Source organism: Protomyctophum bolini (assembly GCF_963924005.1).
Source record: "Protomyctophum bolini genome assembly, chromosome: 11".
Lineage (NCBI taxonomy): Eukaryota > Metazoa > Chordata > Actinopteri > Myctophiformes > Myctophidae > Protomyctophum > Protomyctophum bolini.
The window spans coordinates 26,017,231-26,036,098 of NC_137872.1; the positions used below are offsets into that span (position 1 = coordinate 26,017,231).

At 40.4% G+C, this 18,868-nt stretch overlaps 2 protein-coding genes across 2 annotated transcripts; one reads left to right on the forward strand and one right to left on the reverse strand.

The window, feature by feature from the left end:
* Window positions 1–842: 842 nt before the first annotated feature.
* tmc6a (transmembrane channel-like 6a) lies at window positions 843–9,582 on the reverse strand (the record flags this gene model as incomplete). Its single annotated transcript, XM_080775113.1, has 17 exons — window positions 843–926; window positions 1,033–1,111; window positions 1,840–2,016; window positions 2,422–2,555; window positions 3,039–3,114; window positions 3,204–3,296; window positions 3,950–4,047; window positions 4,429–4,519; window positions 5,468–5,622; window positions 6,067–6,216; window positions 7,064–7,208; window positions 7,328–7,548; window positions 7,735–7,992; window positions 8,094–8,118; window positions 8,298–8,406; window positions 9,105–9,254; window positions 9,564–9,582. 17 exons carry the CDS (start codon window positions 9,580–9,582, stop codon window positions 843–845), a joined length of 2,064 nt encoding a protein of 687 aa, XP_080631239.1.
* A 2,147-nt stretch (window positions 9,583–11,729) lies between these two features.
* Window positions 11,730–17,429, forward strand: syngr2a (synaptogyrin 2a). Its single transcript, XM_080777127.1, has 4 exons — window positions 11,730–11,923; window positions 13,782–14,019; window positions 14,234–14,370; window positions 14,708–17,429. Exons 1-4 carry the CDS (start codon window positions 11,825–11,827, stop codon window positions 14,921–14,923), a joined length of 690 nt encoding a protein of 229 aa, XP_080633253.1. The 5' UTR covers window positions 11,730–11,824; the 3' UTR covers window positions 14,924–17,429.
* Window positions 17,430–18,868: the final 1,439 nt, after the last annotated feature.

The following is an 18,868-nucleotide window of genomic DNA, read 5'->3' on the forward strand; positions in this document are numbered from 1 at the left end:
TCTGATATAACCAGTCCTTGTCATTTCTTTCTGGACTTTGAAAGCAGTTTTAACTGCAATACCACAATGTCCTGAGGTGGGGGTGCCGATATGCAGATTGTTTAATATTTGAGTCATTATAATACTGATGCTAGAAAAAAACAGGTTTGTTTCCATTCCATGCCAGCTTGGAAAATCAACAATGGTGGACATTGTAAAAAAGTAGAAATGCAAATTTGGAACTGAAGAAGAGGAGGAATTATACAAAGTAGGGTGACATTGATGACATCACGATGAGGACAAAATCAGTTGAGCTGTTCCTGAGAGCAATTTCCATTAAAGCACCTATATGATGTGAGAGCCTGATTGTTCAAAATTGGTTATTTTTGGAGATAGAAAACACATATGGAAGTCCCAAAACCACAAAGAAATTAAAAAAAAAGTTGAATTTTATGTTATAAGTCCTTTAAATAAAGCACAATCTTATTGTATATTTTCTCACGCAACAGAGTTAAGGTCTTTTCAGACGGGGAGCGGCTAGTAATACATTTTCAATGAGAGGCGTGCATTTATTTTGGATGTGCAGAGAAATTGAGGGGCGCCAATGCAAGCGTCCTGTGAAATCGTCGCTCGTGTGGCTCATTTCGTGCAATGCACACGCCCGCGACTGACTAGACCTGGATTGTGTTGAGCTTTTCTTTTTTTTTTGCGCATCGCGAGTCGCTTCCCTCATGAGCAGACCTGGAGCAGACCTGCCGTTGATCCAGGCGACAACGTCTGCATCACACGCTCCCAGTCTGAAAAGGCCTTTATGTGTCAACTCCAACAGAAGGGATGGATCAGATATACCAACCTAGTCATGGTTATAATCTAGAAGAGGAGGCCAGGTTCCTTTCCTCATAAACGGCCTGGAGTTTTGTAATGAGGAACCTTTTGTCCTTGCCCTCCTGCACATTATTTAACACAAACACAATCTGATGTATTATTGCTGCACAGTGCACACCAAAATGTGTAAAAAAAGGGAATATCGGTATAGTGATTAATTATACTCACATTCTCAATTAGTTGTTTTAAAACGCAGGCGATTCTCTTCTGGCCATCGATAATTTGAGCATATATGAAAATCACCAGTCTGAAGAAATAAATGTGGAGGGCATGAGTCAGTTACATACAAAGATGTAGCCTGAGACAGGAGAAATTGCACAGTCCATTTTACTCTAGATGACTTATTACAGGAAGGAAAGAATCATAGCATTTGGAGGCCAGTCTACAGTATAATGACCTTAGTACTGTGATGACATGTTGTTGACATCAGGGATCTCCATACATAAATGGGACACAAACCAAAATCTCCATATACAGTATGGGCAAGAAAGGGACTCTGAGATACATATTTTGGAATTTCGGTTCTGTACAACCGATGGTCCGACCGACGTTCCACAACACACCCTCAGGTGTTCGCCGATAACAGACGGAAAGTTACATCAGTCAGACGGTCCTCAAGTAATGTGACGCGTGAGCACCCACACACACACGGCCTGTGTTTTCATGGTACAATAGGCATGTCACTCAGTACTCTATGGGTAACATCGTCTCCGCCATATGACAGCTGCCAATTATAGCGAGACACCACAATACTTTTCCAGCCTTTTTGGGCATTCCAAGTTGTTGGAACCCTCTAACAACCATTCTGTGGGTATGCCCTAGGCTGCCAAAAACTCTGAGATTATATGTACTGTAGAAGTGGTTGGTATTTAATGACCTTGGTCATAAAGGTTTCCTCTGGGTTATAGGCTCAGAGGAACCCGACCCCCCCCCCCCCACAGTCACTTCCAAATGTATAGTTAATACTCAACTCACAGAAAGACCCCAGCAGTCAGAAATATGAATACTGGGTGTTCCAATAGAAAGGTGTAGATCCAGTTCAGCCAGGCCAGGTTAGGGCTGGTGTTCTCAAGATCCTGAGCCCACCGTTTCCCTGGCTGAAACATGGAGGTAAGGTTCCTAAAAGGGCCACAGCCAGATGACGGCTTAATCCTGTAAATAACACAGAGAAGATGCTCAAATTCATTCCTGACTAAGTGCTATTGTAACTCTTAAGAGTGTAGCAATTGTACCCATTTCTACACTCTCAGACTTTCATTAACACATAGGATTTGACAGTATGATAAGATATGATAATGATATAGTACTTTATTGTCAGTTCACACTGAAATTTGTCTTGCGACACAGCAGCCAAGTATGCAGAACATATACAAAACACAAAGAACAAGACAATTTACAATTATAATTGCAATGCTGTCAGGTTACTATGTTTGGAGCATGTTGTGAGCCTGTGGAATCTATGCATGCCTCTATAATGAGCATTTATTTGCATGTGCAAATAAGTGGGGGAGTTTCAAAGAAATGCGTGACGTGATGCACAAAGATTACAACACTCACGACCACATGGTGTATGTGACAGACACGGCGGCACCCAGGAAGGAGGGGAAACACAACATGGACGTGAAGACGGTGGCCATTTCACTAGACCGCCATGGCTTTCTGGATGGCTGATAGTTTAGCACCAGACTGGTCTGAAGGAAGGACCACACAAAGAGAAACTGCATATGTTTTTCCCCATTGTAGACATGCAGCGTTCTTCTGAATAGAACTAGACGTGATATGACTGATATTGGCTATTATTCGACCTTTTTGATGACATTGGTATTGGCAATTATGGAGCTCTTTTATTAACGTGCTGTTCAACATGGCCTCCCTATTTTGGCCATGTCATTACTGTATATAGAAAGATCTATAAGCTCATTATAGGCAGATTTATTAACTACAGTTACGTTTTTTTTTTTTTATAACCATCAAAAGGTTTTGTTTAATTGAATTTGTTTGCTTATACATTACATTTTCTAAAATGGAAACATTTTGATAGAAGAATATCAGTCAGAACATTGGAAATTTGTTCTGAGACTCTCCAAAATCGGGATCGGACCCAAATCTGGCATTGGTTAGGCTCTAGCTCTGAATTCCATTGCAGTTGTAGTTGTACGCACCGACCCACCAACCTTTTTCATGTAAAACAACACCAGAAGTTTGATGATCTGGACGACAGGAAGCAATGGAGAAAACAGCACACCTAGCCTAGCAATGACAGAATATAGAGTTTCACTTTGATGCTTAGATTATAAATTCCACACGTATATAGGACTAAAGATGTGTGTAATAATTACCAAGTGAGCGTTTGCCCATAGATCAGCTCCTGAATATGGCGAGCGATGTCAAAAACTGGTTTCCTGCTTTTAAACACTCTTTTGGCAATTAGCCTTGGGGAGAAAAAGTTAGCATGTGTAAGCAAACAAAAAAGTTTAGGTATACAAATAAAAAATACTAAATTCTGGCCAATTCGAAATTGCGTCCTCACCTTCGTCTTCAATGTTTGTGTTTACGCAATGTTTGTGCACTCAAAACTGGCCATTCATTATCAATGGCATTTAATGTTTGTGTTGGGACAATGACATAAAACTGGACATTCATTATCAATGGCATTTAATGTTTGTGTTAGGAGGATAATGTTTGTATTTACACGCACCCTCAAAGCTGGACATATAGGAGGGGATAGCGCCCCTCAAAAAAATGCAGGTGAACAACATGTTTTGCATCAGGAGCCATCATCAGGGTCACTGACGAAGACAAAATGCGTTGGTCACCAGCGTTTTTCAAACTTTGCCAAGCCAGGACCTAATAAAGTTTTTTTAACTTCACTGAACAGAGTGAGTGCCTTGCGTTCTTCTTAAGTTCACCTGATTCTCTCACTTGGATGTCAGCCTAACAAAAAAATGGAAGGAACAAATGTTTTGACCCTCTCTAAGAAGCACCCGTTTCTGATAATTATGGACCCACACATTGCTTTGTCTAAACTAAAAAAAAAAGTTTAACGTCAACTTCAGTTGGGCTTCAGATATTTGACTCTACTTGCCTCCACAGGAACTCTCCAAACACCATGTAGAGCACCGTCATGACGAAGTCCATCAGAAGGAAGCGATAGAGTTCCTGTCCAACAAAACTCTCCCAACACTGAATGAAAGGAGATTGATGATGACCATCCATGACACATTAACCACATGAACCCTAGCGTCCCTATGATGACCATGACACATTAACCACATGAACCCCAGCGTCCCTATTCTGGGGGTGAGAATTCAGTGAAAATAGCCGATGTACATGCTCACAACATGTTTCTCGGCTATTTTCAGCAAAGAAGTTTGGTGCAGAGGGAAAGACGGATGGGGCCCAAGTACAGTATAGACCCACGAGTGACTGATCAATGAATATATATTTCACACTGACTGCATTATAAGCATTAATACACAGAATATCCTTAATAAATCTATTTTTGTTTAGAATTAAAGCTGGGGCTCTAAATAATTTTGACCATAATTGTTGACCAGCCAGTACCTGGAGACCATGGCTAACTGGTTCTGCAGCAATCCTCCACAGCCAATGGTAGCACAGGATGCCAATGACACCAACCTTTAACAGCAGGTTCCTGTTTTCAAAGAAACCAAAAAGAGTCCTAGCTGTCACACATCACTGACACTGAGAAGAATGCCAGAAATGTTTCCAATTGACACTTTACAGATCAGCCATCATCACTGAAAAGGGCGTTATGAGGTCGTTTCATGGGAAATACAGTAGAACAACAACAGAGCTATAATGTGAGTGTGTTTGTTTGACCCCCTCCCTTTGGTCAGGAGGCTGTATAGTAGCCTATTAAAGGGTTAGTTCAGATTTTTGGCTGTTGGAAAGCTGTAGGAAATACTTAATTAATATAGTAGTTGAAAGATATTAATTGATTCCCTGAGTGGTGGGAGCTTTGGTCTTGTTTTGGTGAATATTAAGTAATTCCAGTCATTTGGTGGGGGTCTGGGGGCCACGCATTAAAAATAAAATAATCCACAAAACTAGCGTAATTTGTATGTCTGTATCCAGTATCACCATGCCAGTAGCAGCACAAACCCATAGTTCCATGTGACAGAGGGGTCAAAGTTGAAAGAAAGTTGCACTATATGGTAGAAATAGTAAACAATACAAATGATGCTATTGTTGTGGATTCATATATTTTTAATATGGCCCCCAGTGATCCCCACCAAATGCCCGGAACTACTTAATATTCACCAAAACCAGACCAGAACTCCCACCACGGGACTTAGGCAATCAATTACAATTGAAGGCATTTTAAGTATCCATAGCGACTTACAGTAAGCAAGAACACACTTAACAATACGTTCTGTACCTGTATTTGTATGGAATTACAGTAAAAACTCCTTGAACCTTGACACCCTGCTTAATTCATAAAGTTTGTGCATTCCACTCAGATTTCAGAAAGTGTCACTTTGGAATGATTACAATTGGCAATCTTGGTGGGTGCCAATAAAGCCATTCAAAATGACAATACAGATCTCAGATCATATCTTGTTGTAGTTCCTCTCCTCACCTGAAGATGGAGACATAGACTCGTACACTGGGTGAGTTATAGCTTTCCATGCGAGATGCCAGATTGAAGATGCCAGGGAGCAACAGGTTAATGCCTGATACCACAGAAGCCAGGACCAAAAATGTCCCTTCCACAGCCACCGTCTTCTGCTCGTGCTGTGAGGGGAAATGAGAGCCACAGAGAGGACAGAGAAAATACCAATTAATCCATGATTGTCATGCCAATTAATATAAGCATAATTTATACCATATGGATTTTTTAATAGTTTTTCCCCCCTTCTTCTTGTATTAAGTGGGCCAGACAAGATTTATTTTAAGGAACCCAAATCTTCAGATGACCCATTAATTTTGTTCAAACAGCACTCCATGGAGTGGCCTGATGTCATCAATATATGTCAGACTGGCCTCCAAGATACATGTAGGCATAACCGAGAGCGGGGCACACGTTTACAACAGGCATTGGCCTGCATGTATTAATAACCTTAACTTGCTCAGTCGAGGTCGAGGGCCCACCCACCCCACCTTCAGACACACACACACACACACACACACACACACACACACACACACACACACACACACACACACACACACACACACCAGGTGGTCTGCAAGAAAGTAGATCACCAGGATCCCCAGGAATATGCTGGACAGACAGACGGCCCATGTAAACAGGTACACAGTCACGTGCCACAGTCGTTGCTCCCAACCGTTTTGCTCATCACCACAGATCAAATCAGACAGAAGCTCCTGCAAACAGAAGACACAGGAAATGCATTTATGATGATGTCATGGTGGTGGCAACAACAGCACAGCAGTTTAACCCATCAAAACCTGGCTGAGGCAGATAGATTCGACAAATGCCTTCTAAATCAGTAGTTCTCACACTTGTTTAAAAAAAACAAGCTCACAGTGTAATTGCCAATGCTAAAATGTAAAATTACAGATGCTTTTTTGGTTTTAATCGATTAAATTATTTCTACATGTCACATCCTTAATTGTTAAATGTAACTCTTGTGTAAAAAATAATGAAAATGACCCTGAATATTTTACTGTGTATGAGGGACTGTGTGGAATATTGAGCAACTGCTCAAGAAATTGCTCTAAAATCCATACATCTTTCATCTCATCTCTCAGGGCCATGCACCGCACAGGCGTTTAACTTCCTGTTTATACCTTATCTCAGGTTTCATACTTCCGTCAGTTTGTGTGACTAATTGTTATTGCCATTGAAATGTGACTATGCAAAAGAACTCAACGTATGCTGCTCATGTAGTGTGAAGATAAAGTAGGCTTTCTGCACAGGTCTCCACTGGGGAGAATGGTCAAAGAATGTTCTATATTCAAATTTTGAAAGAAATGTTTGCAAGAAGCAAGAAAATAGTATGCATGATGAAAAAACACAATCATAAAGCTTGAGAATGCATGAAAGTGATTATAAACAGAGAAAATCATGTGACATTCTGGACAGCGAGCGTCCATGAGATCACATCATTTGTGAGCAAACACTGGAATGCCTGTGTTTGTGTGTGTGTGTGTGTGTGTGTGTGTGTGTGTGTGTGTGTGTGTGTGTGTGTGTGTGTGTGTGTGTGTGTACCTTCAGCTGGGTGCTGATGTTCTCAGACTGCAGTTGAACAGAGCCCTTCTTGCTGACTTTAAAGTCCCAGGAGCAGAACACCTTTAGAGCAAGATTCCCATGAGAGCCGTACACGCAGGAACTTCTCCCAAAGGACTTGGCTATGCTGAGGTGCAATAATGAAAATATGATGACTCACACAATAGAAAGAAACACTGAAGATGAACACACACAAAAAAGATGCACTCTTTATCTCAGAATGAAAGAATGGGGTGGATATTAAACCTGTAGACAAGTATGATGCAGGTGATGAAGAAAGCGATGCAAATGGTGAAGAAATAGGCTAAGGGAATGTTGTATGGCATCAAATGGGCACCAATGATAGCGTCACAAACAGGCTGCTCAGAGTCTTCGCCAGTATCATCAGGGGTGAAGTCAGCAGGTCTACAACTCTTATTTGTATTGGTGTAGTAACCATAGAACATCACACTCTGAGAGAGGTAGCCCTGATAGGAGGACACAAGCAAAATACAGATTATTTAACTGGATCTACACAGGTGGATGTTTTTATGGTTCAAGAAACGGTGACACTGAAGTGGAATTGGCACATGTATTGAAACTCTACACTTCCAGATCATTCTTGTGTTGCAGGGAACAAGATCAACCATGGCGTTTCTGTCTTTCCAGCTTACTGTGCCCGTTAGGATCTCGAGGCCAGTGAATGTGTAGCCACTGGAGCCAGATGGAGGAGGGTGGATGGCTTGAGGAATGACCAGGAACAGGCCGCTGACCACAAGGAGGAAGACGTTGTAGAGCAGGATGGTCCTGAGGAAGATGAAGTAGGAAACGACGCCAGTCCCAAAACGCCCACCGAGTTTCTTAAGCGGAGCCTGCCACAACTGCAGCAAGCCCAGGAAAGGCAGACAACGAAACCAGCAGTGTTGCCAAGCCTGTGTATAGACAAAAACAAGGCAGACGTGCATATCACACACACAAAACTAATAACAGGAGTACAGTACAGGTACAGTACTGTCATTTTTGTCACACTCACCCTGACAATATACACCTTGAGACGACTGTAGCACGGAACATCTCTGTTTATGAGAGAGGTTTGGGTATCACTGAACGCCAGTCTCCTGTGAAATCAAAAGTGAGTTACAGTAAATGCTCTTAAATCTATCAATAACTAATTTTGTTTCTTTATGCCTTTTGGCACTTGATCAGCCTTTAAGCACTTGATCCGTGTTTCCAGTACCTTAGCGCCTTCTTTTCTGCCATGCTAAGCGGCATGGCTCGCAGCATGCGTGCACGATCGCCCACTGCTGACCTCTGGAGGGTGGACACCAACTGTTCACTTTTGTTTTCTGCAACAACAAATGATCAAATGATCGACTACCTGGTGATGTTAATTAGCTCAGAGCAGAGGACAGCTAATTCCAGCGAATCCCTTGACTCCTTCAAATTAAATTACAATTTATCTTGTAAACAAGTGTAATGCTTTATTGGGTCGTCCACTCACAGTTAACAGTCTTTGTATTGAGTTGTGCTTGAATTGTACTGTAATTCTGCAAACTGTTAATAAATATTTCTTTTTTTTTTAATATATTTTTTATCCCACGATTTTGTAACCCATTTTTCACCCCTGTGTCAATCATCTAATGTGATCCTGGGCTCTACACACCCTCCACCAACCTAGTCCCCATATATGGGGGACAAGGGGAGAGCAACGGACTTGAACTCATGCTTCCTTCATGCCTGAGTGTCCAAGTTGCTCCTTTACACCTGACAGGGGGGAGTTTCCCTGGTTGGACGTATTCCAACCAGTTCCTTTCCCCTCCATCAGGCGCCCCGGCTGGCCAGGGGGAGGCAGTTTAGTGACCAGGATTACTGGTCACTAAACTTACTGTTAATAAATATTTCAATCAATCAATCAATAATGGAGCCAACACTGACTCCCAGTGGGCAGACTGGGACAGGGAAGAAACAGGTATATCCTAGTATTGTGTAAAACAATGCGGGTGACAAGCAGGGCAGTGGGTGTGGATTTTGGATTGATGCCCACCCTCTGGGCTGAGTTCCTCAGAATCCGCCAGAACACCATCAGTTTGGTCGGTCACCCGCAAGGAGGACTGAGAGAAGTCTTGGCAGGGGGTCTGCCGTCTGCGTAGGCCAGAGGAACGTCTGTAACACTCTGGAAGGAGCGTACCGTACACTGTGCAGGGGTGATGAAGGTTACGGTCAGTATGACTCAGATTAAATTGGAAATCTGTAAAAGCCAAGAATCTTCTGATAATTCATCTTTTTATCATCTCTCACAGAAAACAAAAACTATCAATGAATATTCACAATAGTGACACCCTGGAATTGACCACTTACCCTGTGGGTTGATTAAAGTTCATACCATTCACTCTGACCTTGCACTTTGTTAAGTTGCTCTGGATAATAAAATGTACATGTATGTATTTGTGTGTGCATTACAAGGCTTGACGAACTTGTGCAGCCTATGAGAGTGTTAGCTCACCAGCATTACGACTGGGCATCGAGGATAGTACCTTCAGGGTGGCAGATGACCACTGGGTTTGGAAGGATTGTCCATCTGGGGAAACATGTAATTAATATAATAATATTGAGACTAAGAAGCACTGTTTTCAGATCAATGGCGGCTCTTTCCAAGAGATACAAGTACAATCTTCTAATTTATAATACCTCTGCTTTCAGTAAAATCCTCCATTTCCAGGGTTTCAGGACTGCTGTCAATTGTGAGACGGCAGGGCTGTCTGATGAGGTGACAAAGCGAGTCCCGGCCTTGCTCATCCAAGTTCCTATGTGATGGGCAACCAGTACAGAATACAGATCAGAAACTCCTGTACATTTTAGCACGTTTGAGTTAATTGTTTTCCCTGCATTTTCATATGTTAAATATAATGTAGGCTATTTAGAAATGTATTGAGTTTATGAGAATCGCACTCTCCACTGAAATGAATGTGTCTCTTTCCTAGCCCAAAATTTTTGATTCTCGTAGAGGGTTTTTTCGATTCTGAAAACCTCTACGAGAATCTAAAATTTTAGGATCTCTCTTTCCCAGTACAACTGGAATGTTTCCAAGTAAAACAGCTACAAGGAGGAGACAATAAACAATACAGATCGACTTCCAAGCACTAAAAGTAGCCTACCTGCTACGAAGCATACTGTATGTTCTTAATCATTTTATGGCATTAATATGGCCCTTTCAATGAACAAGCCATACAGTATGTGTCTTAAAATATAAAAATACATAGTTAATAGTGTTGGCAGAACTTATGCTAGGCCTATGTCGTGTTTCACTGTAGGCCTACATGCTTCAATATCAAAGTTGAAGTACAAATAAGAATCACTCCGAGATGAGAGACAATACAAATGGCATTAGGAAGGTTCCAGCAGAAATACAAAAATTCTACTTACTCATATTCAACATCACAACTCTCAAGATTGAAGTCAATGTTGCATGCCATGGTCCTGGTTAAAGTCACTGTCACTGAAGTATTTGCTTTCTCAACAGCCTCTTCACTACATGTTACCCAAAATGAAGACAATGGTCAACACTATCACAATCAAAATGATGCTACTTTCCTGTCACAGGAAACCTTGCATAGTGATATGAATAGCCCACCCCATGCAGTCCATACCCATAGTCCTATTAAAGCCCTCCTCTCAGACCCTTATCATAGTTATTCATATCAGAAATGTAAGAGTGCTCTGTGTCCAAAAAGAAAAAAGTATAAATTTTAAAAGGTAAAAGAACTGTCTGAACTTACCCCCTCCATTTGAATTAAGGCAAGCACAGGTGGGTCTAGTTATGTCAATTACCATAAAGTGGTCTGCCTGGCAGAAATTCAGTTAAGAATATGCGTCCAAATAATGTAGACGGTTTAAGGGCTGCAGAATACTTGGAATAATAAATTAGGTTCCTTTTTGCCACTTTTATTGATTAGATACTAACGCAGAAACCCATAATAATAAATGCAGGCCTATATTATATTATATTTGTTTACGTTGGAAACTGAAACAGAATTGAAATCAAGATCGAACGTCCAGGGTACCTTTATGACTCAGGCCAGAATAGAAAATGTGCACTAGTACAACACCAGGGGGTGCCAATGCAATTCCTCGACAACCTGCCACTGATTTCAAAGCTCACATTGACATACCGGTATGCCTATATCGTTTGTCATTCGGCTCTCAGAGAGCCTCTCTCTCGACTCTCTGTATGATATATTTTTCCTCTTTAGATTTTGTATTGACCTGTACTTTCCTTGCACTGTGCCCATTCTGCAAATTGTTTGACATTTTCAATCAATCTCATTCAAATAATTACGATTCAGATTATCCAAACAGTTGGCTACAATTTAAAAGAAAACGTCACCAGGCAGGTACTAATTAATAACAAACAGAGGAGAAATACCATTATAATAAGTGACAAGTGTGTGTGTGTTATTAGGGTAACCACGCGTCTGGTTTCTATTTGCTTCTCAACGCTCAGATCCGGTCTAGAGGCCGCCTACTATATTCGGTAACTTCCACGCACACAAGTACGCGTGCACACAGACCATTTCCGTATCTGTTATAGATCGGACATGCAAAGCAGCAGGTTGCAGACGTGTTCAAAGAAGGGGCGGGGCAAAAAAAAGTTTCAGGAAACTGATGATGAGAGAAAACAAAAGTAAACTGACATCAAGCAGAACAGTCAGACGACATTAGGGCAAACTTAATTTACTGACAGATTTCTTCCGCAAAAAAAGTAAAATGGAAAGCGGTGCGTACGGGGCGGCATTCGCCGGTGGTGCCTTTGATGTCCTAGGTTTTGTGAAACGACCTCAAACAATTCTACGCGTCTTGAGTTGGGTGAGTGATGATGCCTTTTCAAAGCAAATTTACTGTGTGCTGTGCTGTTAGCTAGCTGGCTAATGTCAGCCAGCCAGCTGTCACACACAACTGGCTGTAGTTACATTAGTTTATTAATGTTATTACTAGGGCCGGGACTAATTGCGATTAATTTAGATTAATTAACTACAGAAAAATTAACGCGTTAAAATAATTAACGCATTTAATCGCATATTTTGTTTTCACCGCCGAACCGGAACTTTTCTCACTGGGCGCACGTTTCCACTTACCTAAGATGCTGACGCACCCAGCAGCAACATTGCTGTCTGAGCATTCACTTCCGCTAGTACTAGACGATAACAACAAACTGAAACAGCACACGTTAGCATGAATGCAGACCCAAATAAGAACGCGCAGCTTGGGAAATTTAGTGGGAAATTTAGATTTAAAAAGCGAGCGGATGGAAGCGTGGACAGAAATGCAGTTGTATGCATGTTATGCAACAAAGAATTTGCCTATCACCGCAGCACATCGTCCCTCACATATCACATCAATGCCAAACATGTTGCTGCTAGCGTGGAAGTTCACGTTACTCCGTCTTCTTCAACGTCGCAACCTACACTCGACCTGATGCCTGGTTTCAGAGGCAATATGACTAAGTTTTGTTGCTGAAGTTTATGTATTCACAGTATTCATTCCTTTACTCATAAAGTCATAATACCAAAATCCATTTGAAAAAATTGCTTTCTCACTGTTCTCGGGTCAAATAATGATATGCGATTAAAATGCGATTAATCTAGATTAATTAATCGCAAAGTCTCTGATTAATTAGATTAATTTTTTTAATCGAGTCCCAGCTCTAGTTATTACACATAATATGACACTAGTCATCTCTGTTATTATAGCCAGGACGAATACTTGTAGTTTTCTGGATTTCTGCCTGTCAGAAAGTTCAAAGATGTAACTTTTTTTTGTTGCAACGGCACAGCCTTAGCATAATAACCAGGCTAACTTTAGCTCTTGAACTTGTGCTGTGTCACCAAAGTCACATTATCGTTTCTGCCACTTTGTTGTGTAAATCTATATGAGCTCAGAATGATGTATCATGGTGAAACTGCAACAAACACACAACTTGTGATGCGTATCACCTGCTACCGCATGATGTGACATTTTACATTAGTCTTTTTTTGTGAGTTATTTTACAAACAGTTGAGAAAACAGGATTTGAAATGAAGGCTGAGAATTCATCAAACAAATTAAGTCTCTTATATGTATTTCAACGTTGATGACAGTTGCATACGGATATGTTCAAGACAAGTGATATTGGGAGGGGAACCAGCAAGTGGGTAATCTCTAGCTATGTGAATCATGTGACATGCATCACACAATCTCACAACTGGTTGACTTAATGCATATCTTTATGCACGAGCCCCAGGCTTAAGATGCAAAGCTAGAGTCTGGCCCAGTTGGCACTATTATAGTATAATTTAATCTCTCTCTGTCTCTCTCTCTTTGCATGTCTTTATGCATAGCCTAAAGACTGCCTTTACCACTTGAATCCTGGCGTCCCTTGACATAATAGGGAAAATGTGGTGAAAATATCATATCTACATCACGTACGCATTGGGAGCTTGTTGATCGGCTGTTTTTGGCAAAAATATGTGGTGTAGAGGGAAGAAAGGAGACACGCAACGCAAGGATAGAGACCTTGGACTCTAAGGTCTCTATCCTTGCGTTGCGTGTCTCTAGTATAAAGATAGAGACCTGGGAGACACCGGCCTACAAAATATCTAGAGTTTAATTTTGGTTAATATGCAAACCTGGATAGAGGCCCTTGCCACCATTATAGTATAATGCATTATTCCCTCTCTCCCGGCAGGTGTTTTCCATTGTGGTTTTTGCAACTATCACGGCGGAGGGCTACGTCAACCCATCAACAGGGGACGTTTCCCACTGCATGTACAACAAGGATAATAGTGCCTGCAGTTATGGGGTAGGAATAGGAATTCTGGCCTTCCTGGCATGCGTTATCTTCATCGCATTGGATGCGTACTTCCCCCAGATCAGCAATGCCAAAGACAGAAGATACATTGTTACTGGTGATCTGGTCTTTTCAGGTAAGAGTGAAAATTTAAATCATGGACTATATGCATGGAATAAACATTTATTTATATTATTTTTTATTATTATCTAGGATACTTCACTTCTGAACATCTTCTGAACATCAGACAGAAGCTTGTATGTCCAAAACCATTAGTTTTCAGTAAATGGAAAAATATATAATCTTTAAATTTAAGAATTTTTAAAATAATTTCCCATCTTGGGCTGTAGGAGCCTGGACGTTCCTGTGGTTCATCTGCTTCTGTGTCCTGGCCAACCGGTGGTCCCACACCACTGACACTTCACTCGTTCAAATTGATGCTGCTCAAGCTGTAATAGCTTTCTCTTTCTTCTCCATCATCACCTGGGTAAGCTGCTTCACTGCTTGTCTCATGCACCGGGTGTGGTCAGCATTTGATTAGCAAAATGACATGGACTAGAATGGAAGGAATCTATGCCCCGATTTCCCCTGATGATTTTTTTTTGACAGTTCAGCCAAGTTTTTGTTTTTTTATTGATAGCTTGAAAGTAATCTGACAGGAAATGGGGAGAGAGATGGCGGGGATGAAAAATGGGTTACAAAATCGTGGGATAAAAATATATATAAAAAAAAGACGTGCACAATTGCATTAATGTTATGAATAGTAGTAGTAGTAGTATAGTAGTCATTACAATTCTGTAACTTCTATTCCTCTTCTTTCACAGGGTCTTTTGACATATTTTGCTTACAGCGGATACAGCCAAGGTGTAAGTGACTTGGACTCTGGCTACACAGACCCAGCCCAGGACCAGAGCACTCCATATCCACCTAGCTATCCACCGTACCCCAGCAGTGGCCCGCAGGGCTACCAACAGTCACCTTTCACCCAAAGTGAGGAGCGTCCTCCTGGAGAATACCAGCCTCCAGCACTCCAATACTAGACGACTGGGAGCCCTATACGTGAAACTGACTGGAAACCTTCTTAATAAAGAGGTTACCTTTATTTCATTTACAGTTTGAACTGTATTCCGCACTCCACATTTCTTTTTCCTTTTTGAAACATAAAGGGATAGTTCACCCAAAAAAATAACATTTTTTCTATCGATTACTCACCCCATGACAAATTCATGAATATTTATTTTGTTTTTGATGCATTCCTAAGCCAATAATGTTATGACCAGCAGTGGTTCCTAATTTCCTATGGAGACATAAAGGAGACTGGTCATTAAAATATTTGCCCTTGGAATGTGACAAAGAAATATCCATGGGGTGAGTAATCGATAGAAAAAAAGTATTTTTTGGGGTGAGCTATCCAATTAAGTTTTTTTCTTTAATTTGCACATTGGAGGGTGCGATCACGCTGTTATGTTTTTAGTTTGCAATTGTATTTTGGTTTTTATTTTTATTTGATTTGTAATTCTGTGGCTATATTTACTTGCTTTATACCCACACCTGATATAGGTGAAATCTGAGAGTATATTGTGATAAGTTAAAGTAGCCTGGGAGGAGATGAAGGCACTGTGCCATGCTTAACTCTTTAATTATTACTTTCCCCCTTTAGCTTTTTAGTTTTTGCATAATTCTTCAAGTTAAGTGCTTTTAACCACCTAAGCCCTGCCCTATAGACTTGACAAATAATGAAAACGGCCAATCTGCAATCTTGCTTGTAGACCTGCTATTTGAACATTTGCCCAAATAGGGACTTCAGGGTTAACTGACTTGTAGACTGGATGCGTTTTTCAGGAAAAATGGCGGAAGAACGTAGCTAAAAATCTCAAAAACTCAGAAGTTTGCATGGACCTTTTAATGTGCATGGTTAATATCAAAGCACAAATCTGAGATTATGTGACGGTGTACACTGTTGCAGGGAAAATTGCTTTGCATTTGAAGTCCAAAACCTGAGCTTTGGACATTTTGCATGAATCTTCGTTTTACTTTCTAATGCACATAAATCTTCTTTTACATTAGCATAGTTGCCCAAGAATATGTTTCTTCAGAAAATGTGTAATGCTAAGCATTGTTCTTATTTTTCCACAAACCCATACATTTTTCATTGGGTGCATTGGAACATGTTTCAGAAAACTACTGTATTGCTGTAGCTGTATAACTAACCACTGAACTGAAAAGGGCTTTTGTGCACTGAATAACATGCCTTACTTTCTTTGGGATTGTTAATCGCATGCATCTCTATAACAAATAAGATCGTTATCCAAAATGTTTATCAATCCCACACTGCTGCAAATGACTGTATGTAATGGTGCATTTTAATATACATTAAGATTTAAGGTGACCATATCTAGGTCCTGACCTGTTTGTCTGCTACCTCTGCAAAACTCTTAATGTGCCTTTAAAGGAGCTTTACTGTTGTAATTCTAATGTATTCTTTTTCTTTTACTTTTCAATTACACTTAACAGTTAAGCCAAAATGTCGATTTCGGTAATTTGTTGACAATAATGGCATAATTAGTATGGAGTATATGAATTCGCTAATTTAAACCCTGGTGATTCAGGATTAGACAATCATACTGGTATCATCAGGACCCTTTCTTATTTCACAGTCTAGCAAGTTGTGACTACAAATGTCTGATGGTGTGCTCTGAGGTTATAAGGCCAGTCCACACCGATGCCACTCCTTGCAACATGCAACTTTGCAAGAAGTTGCATTGTTGTGGACTGGCCTTAAAACAGTTTTGTTGCAAGGAGTTGTGACTAGTTGGTGCTGTCTGGCCTTTATTAGAATAACACATAGTTTCTCATACAGTATACTGTTACGTGTACGTACAGTACTTCAGTTACATTTTGCCAAATAAAAACTTGTCATGTTTTGAGTTCAGCACTGACTCAGCCATGTTTTATGTTCTTCCGGTTCAAACAGGACTTTCCTTCGGGTGTGTTCTTTAAGCAAATATTTGAGAAACGATTACTGATTAGAGTGAAGGAATCTGAACTGACAAATAGTTGTAACTTATACAGTATGTGCTACATTTATAGCTATTAAAAGTGCACTTAACCAAGTGCCCCTGACTTTGAAATTGTCCATGTAATGCAGTTTACATGCCACATATTAATTTGTCTTGTTTCCATTGTGGTCCATTGTACTCAATTCATCAATAATACAAACAATACATACATATATAATAAAATACATTTCAGTACAAGGTCAGCAGCTAAAGGTATATTTACAGAAAGAGGGTGGGGGCATAGGATGCTATTATCAAGGTGTTCAAACTGGTGTTCTTCTAAGCCTGATTGCATTTTAAGGTAATTATTCTTTTAGGTTAGTTTTGAGTTGAGTTTACACTACACACAATCTGGTCGGCAGCTTAGAGGTGTGCATAGTTGAGCCTACCCACATCGCTGGCCATGACCTTTGATCACAAAACATAGCATAGCATATGACAAATATTTTTTAATTTCTTAAAATTCTGTTTATTGATAAGCAAACTCATTCATACAGTTGAACAGTTGTTGAACATAAACATTTACAGCATTATTGTACTTTTGTTTCCTCCATACATCTCCCCACTCAGTGTTCCATTTCATTTTTTGTTCACAGTAAATCATGTGCCATTTCCCTCCCCCCCATTTTTCTATATGCATACAGTGTATACATACATATGTAACCCCCTCCCGCACCAGAGTAAGTGTCCAAGTGTTCGTACAGTCTGTTCAGTTTGCATAGAATGATAGTCTGTAATGACAATTGTAGGAGAGTATAAATACAAAGACAGAAAATATAACCTGTTGATATAAACATGAGACATAGTGATGAAGGTAACAATACTGTGATAGTGTTAACTATCACAGTATTGTCACTATATTATGCGTAAGAGGTCCCTGATTACACCAGTTCCATGGATGTAAGATATTAATAATGGTAGACATAGTACAAATAAAAATAATAAATTAAATTAAAAACAGAAAATAAGCACATGTCAAATATTGAGTCAATCTAATCTAATATTAGGAGGTTCTGTGACGTTATCTTGCGATTGGATCATGATACAGTGTAAGCACTGTAAGGAGTCATTGTGGAGTTGTTCTGGATCTGGAGTAAGTGATTTACTCAAGTATACTGTACAAATATTGTACTTCTTTCTCCACTACATTTATTAGAACACTTTAGTTACTACTATAGTTACTTACTTTGTAGATTTGGATTGTTATTACAAAATATACATTAACCACTTCAGCCCATACATTCTGGCCATTTGAAAATGGCCAATCTACAATCTCACAATGCCTTGCAATGCGAAATATTGTGAGCTTGTAGATATTTTCTTTTTGCAGGACCTTCTGCATGGGTGCCTACAGAATAATGCAGATGATCTACTTTTGGTATTTTAAGTACATTTTTATGCCATTTTTACTCAAGTCAATTTTGAATACAGGACTTGTAACAGTATTTCTATATTGCGTTATTGATACTTTATACAAAAAATTTGAGTATGCTACTTCTTCCACCACTGCATCTGGTTCAGCTCGCTGGACCTCTTTGGGTACTAGCAAAGAGAGCTCCCCCCGACTGCCCCGAGGCTTGTCCCAAGATCACCAGATCTTCTCCATTGGCAAGGACTGTGGCAATTTAAAATGATGCCATTTGGTCTTTAAAACACCCCAGCCACATTTGAGCGTTCCGTTCCTGGCAACCCTGTAGCAGAGGCAACAGACGAGGCTGTCCCTCACAATGCTGCGTAATTTATACCTCGATGACCTCCTCGCCCACGTGTCGGCCTTCGAGGGGGCTCTGACCACTGACCAGTCTGAGGAAGGTGTTTGAGGTCACTCACAGTCACCAGGCAGCTCTCCACACCTGCGCCCATGGAAGTGTCACCTGCTTAATAACAACAGTTCTCGCTCTCAAATGATGTACTTTATAAGGCCAG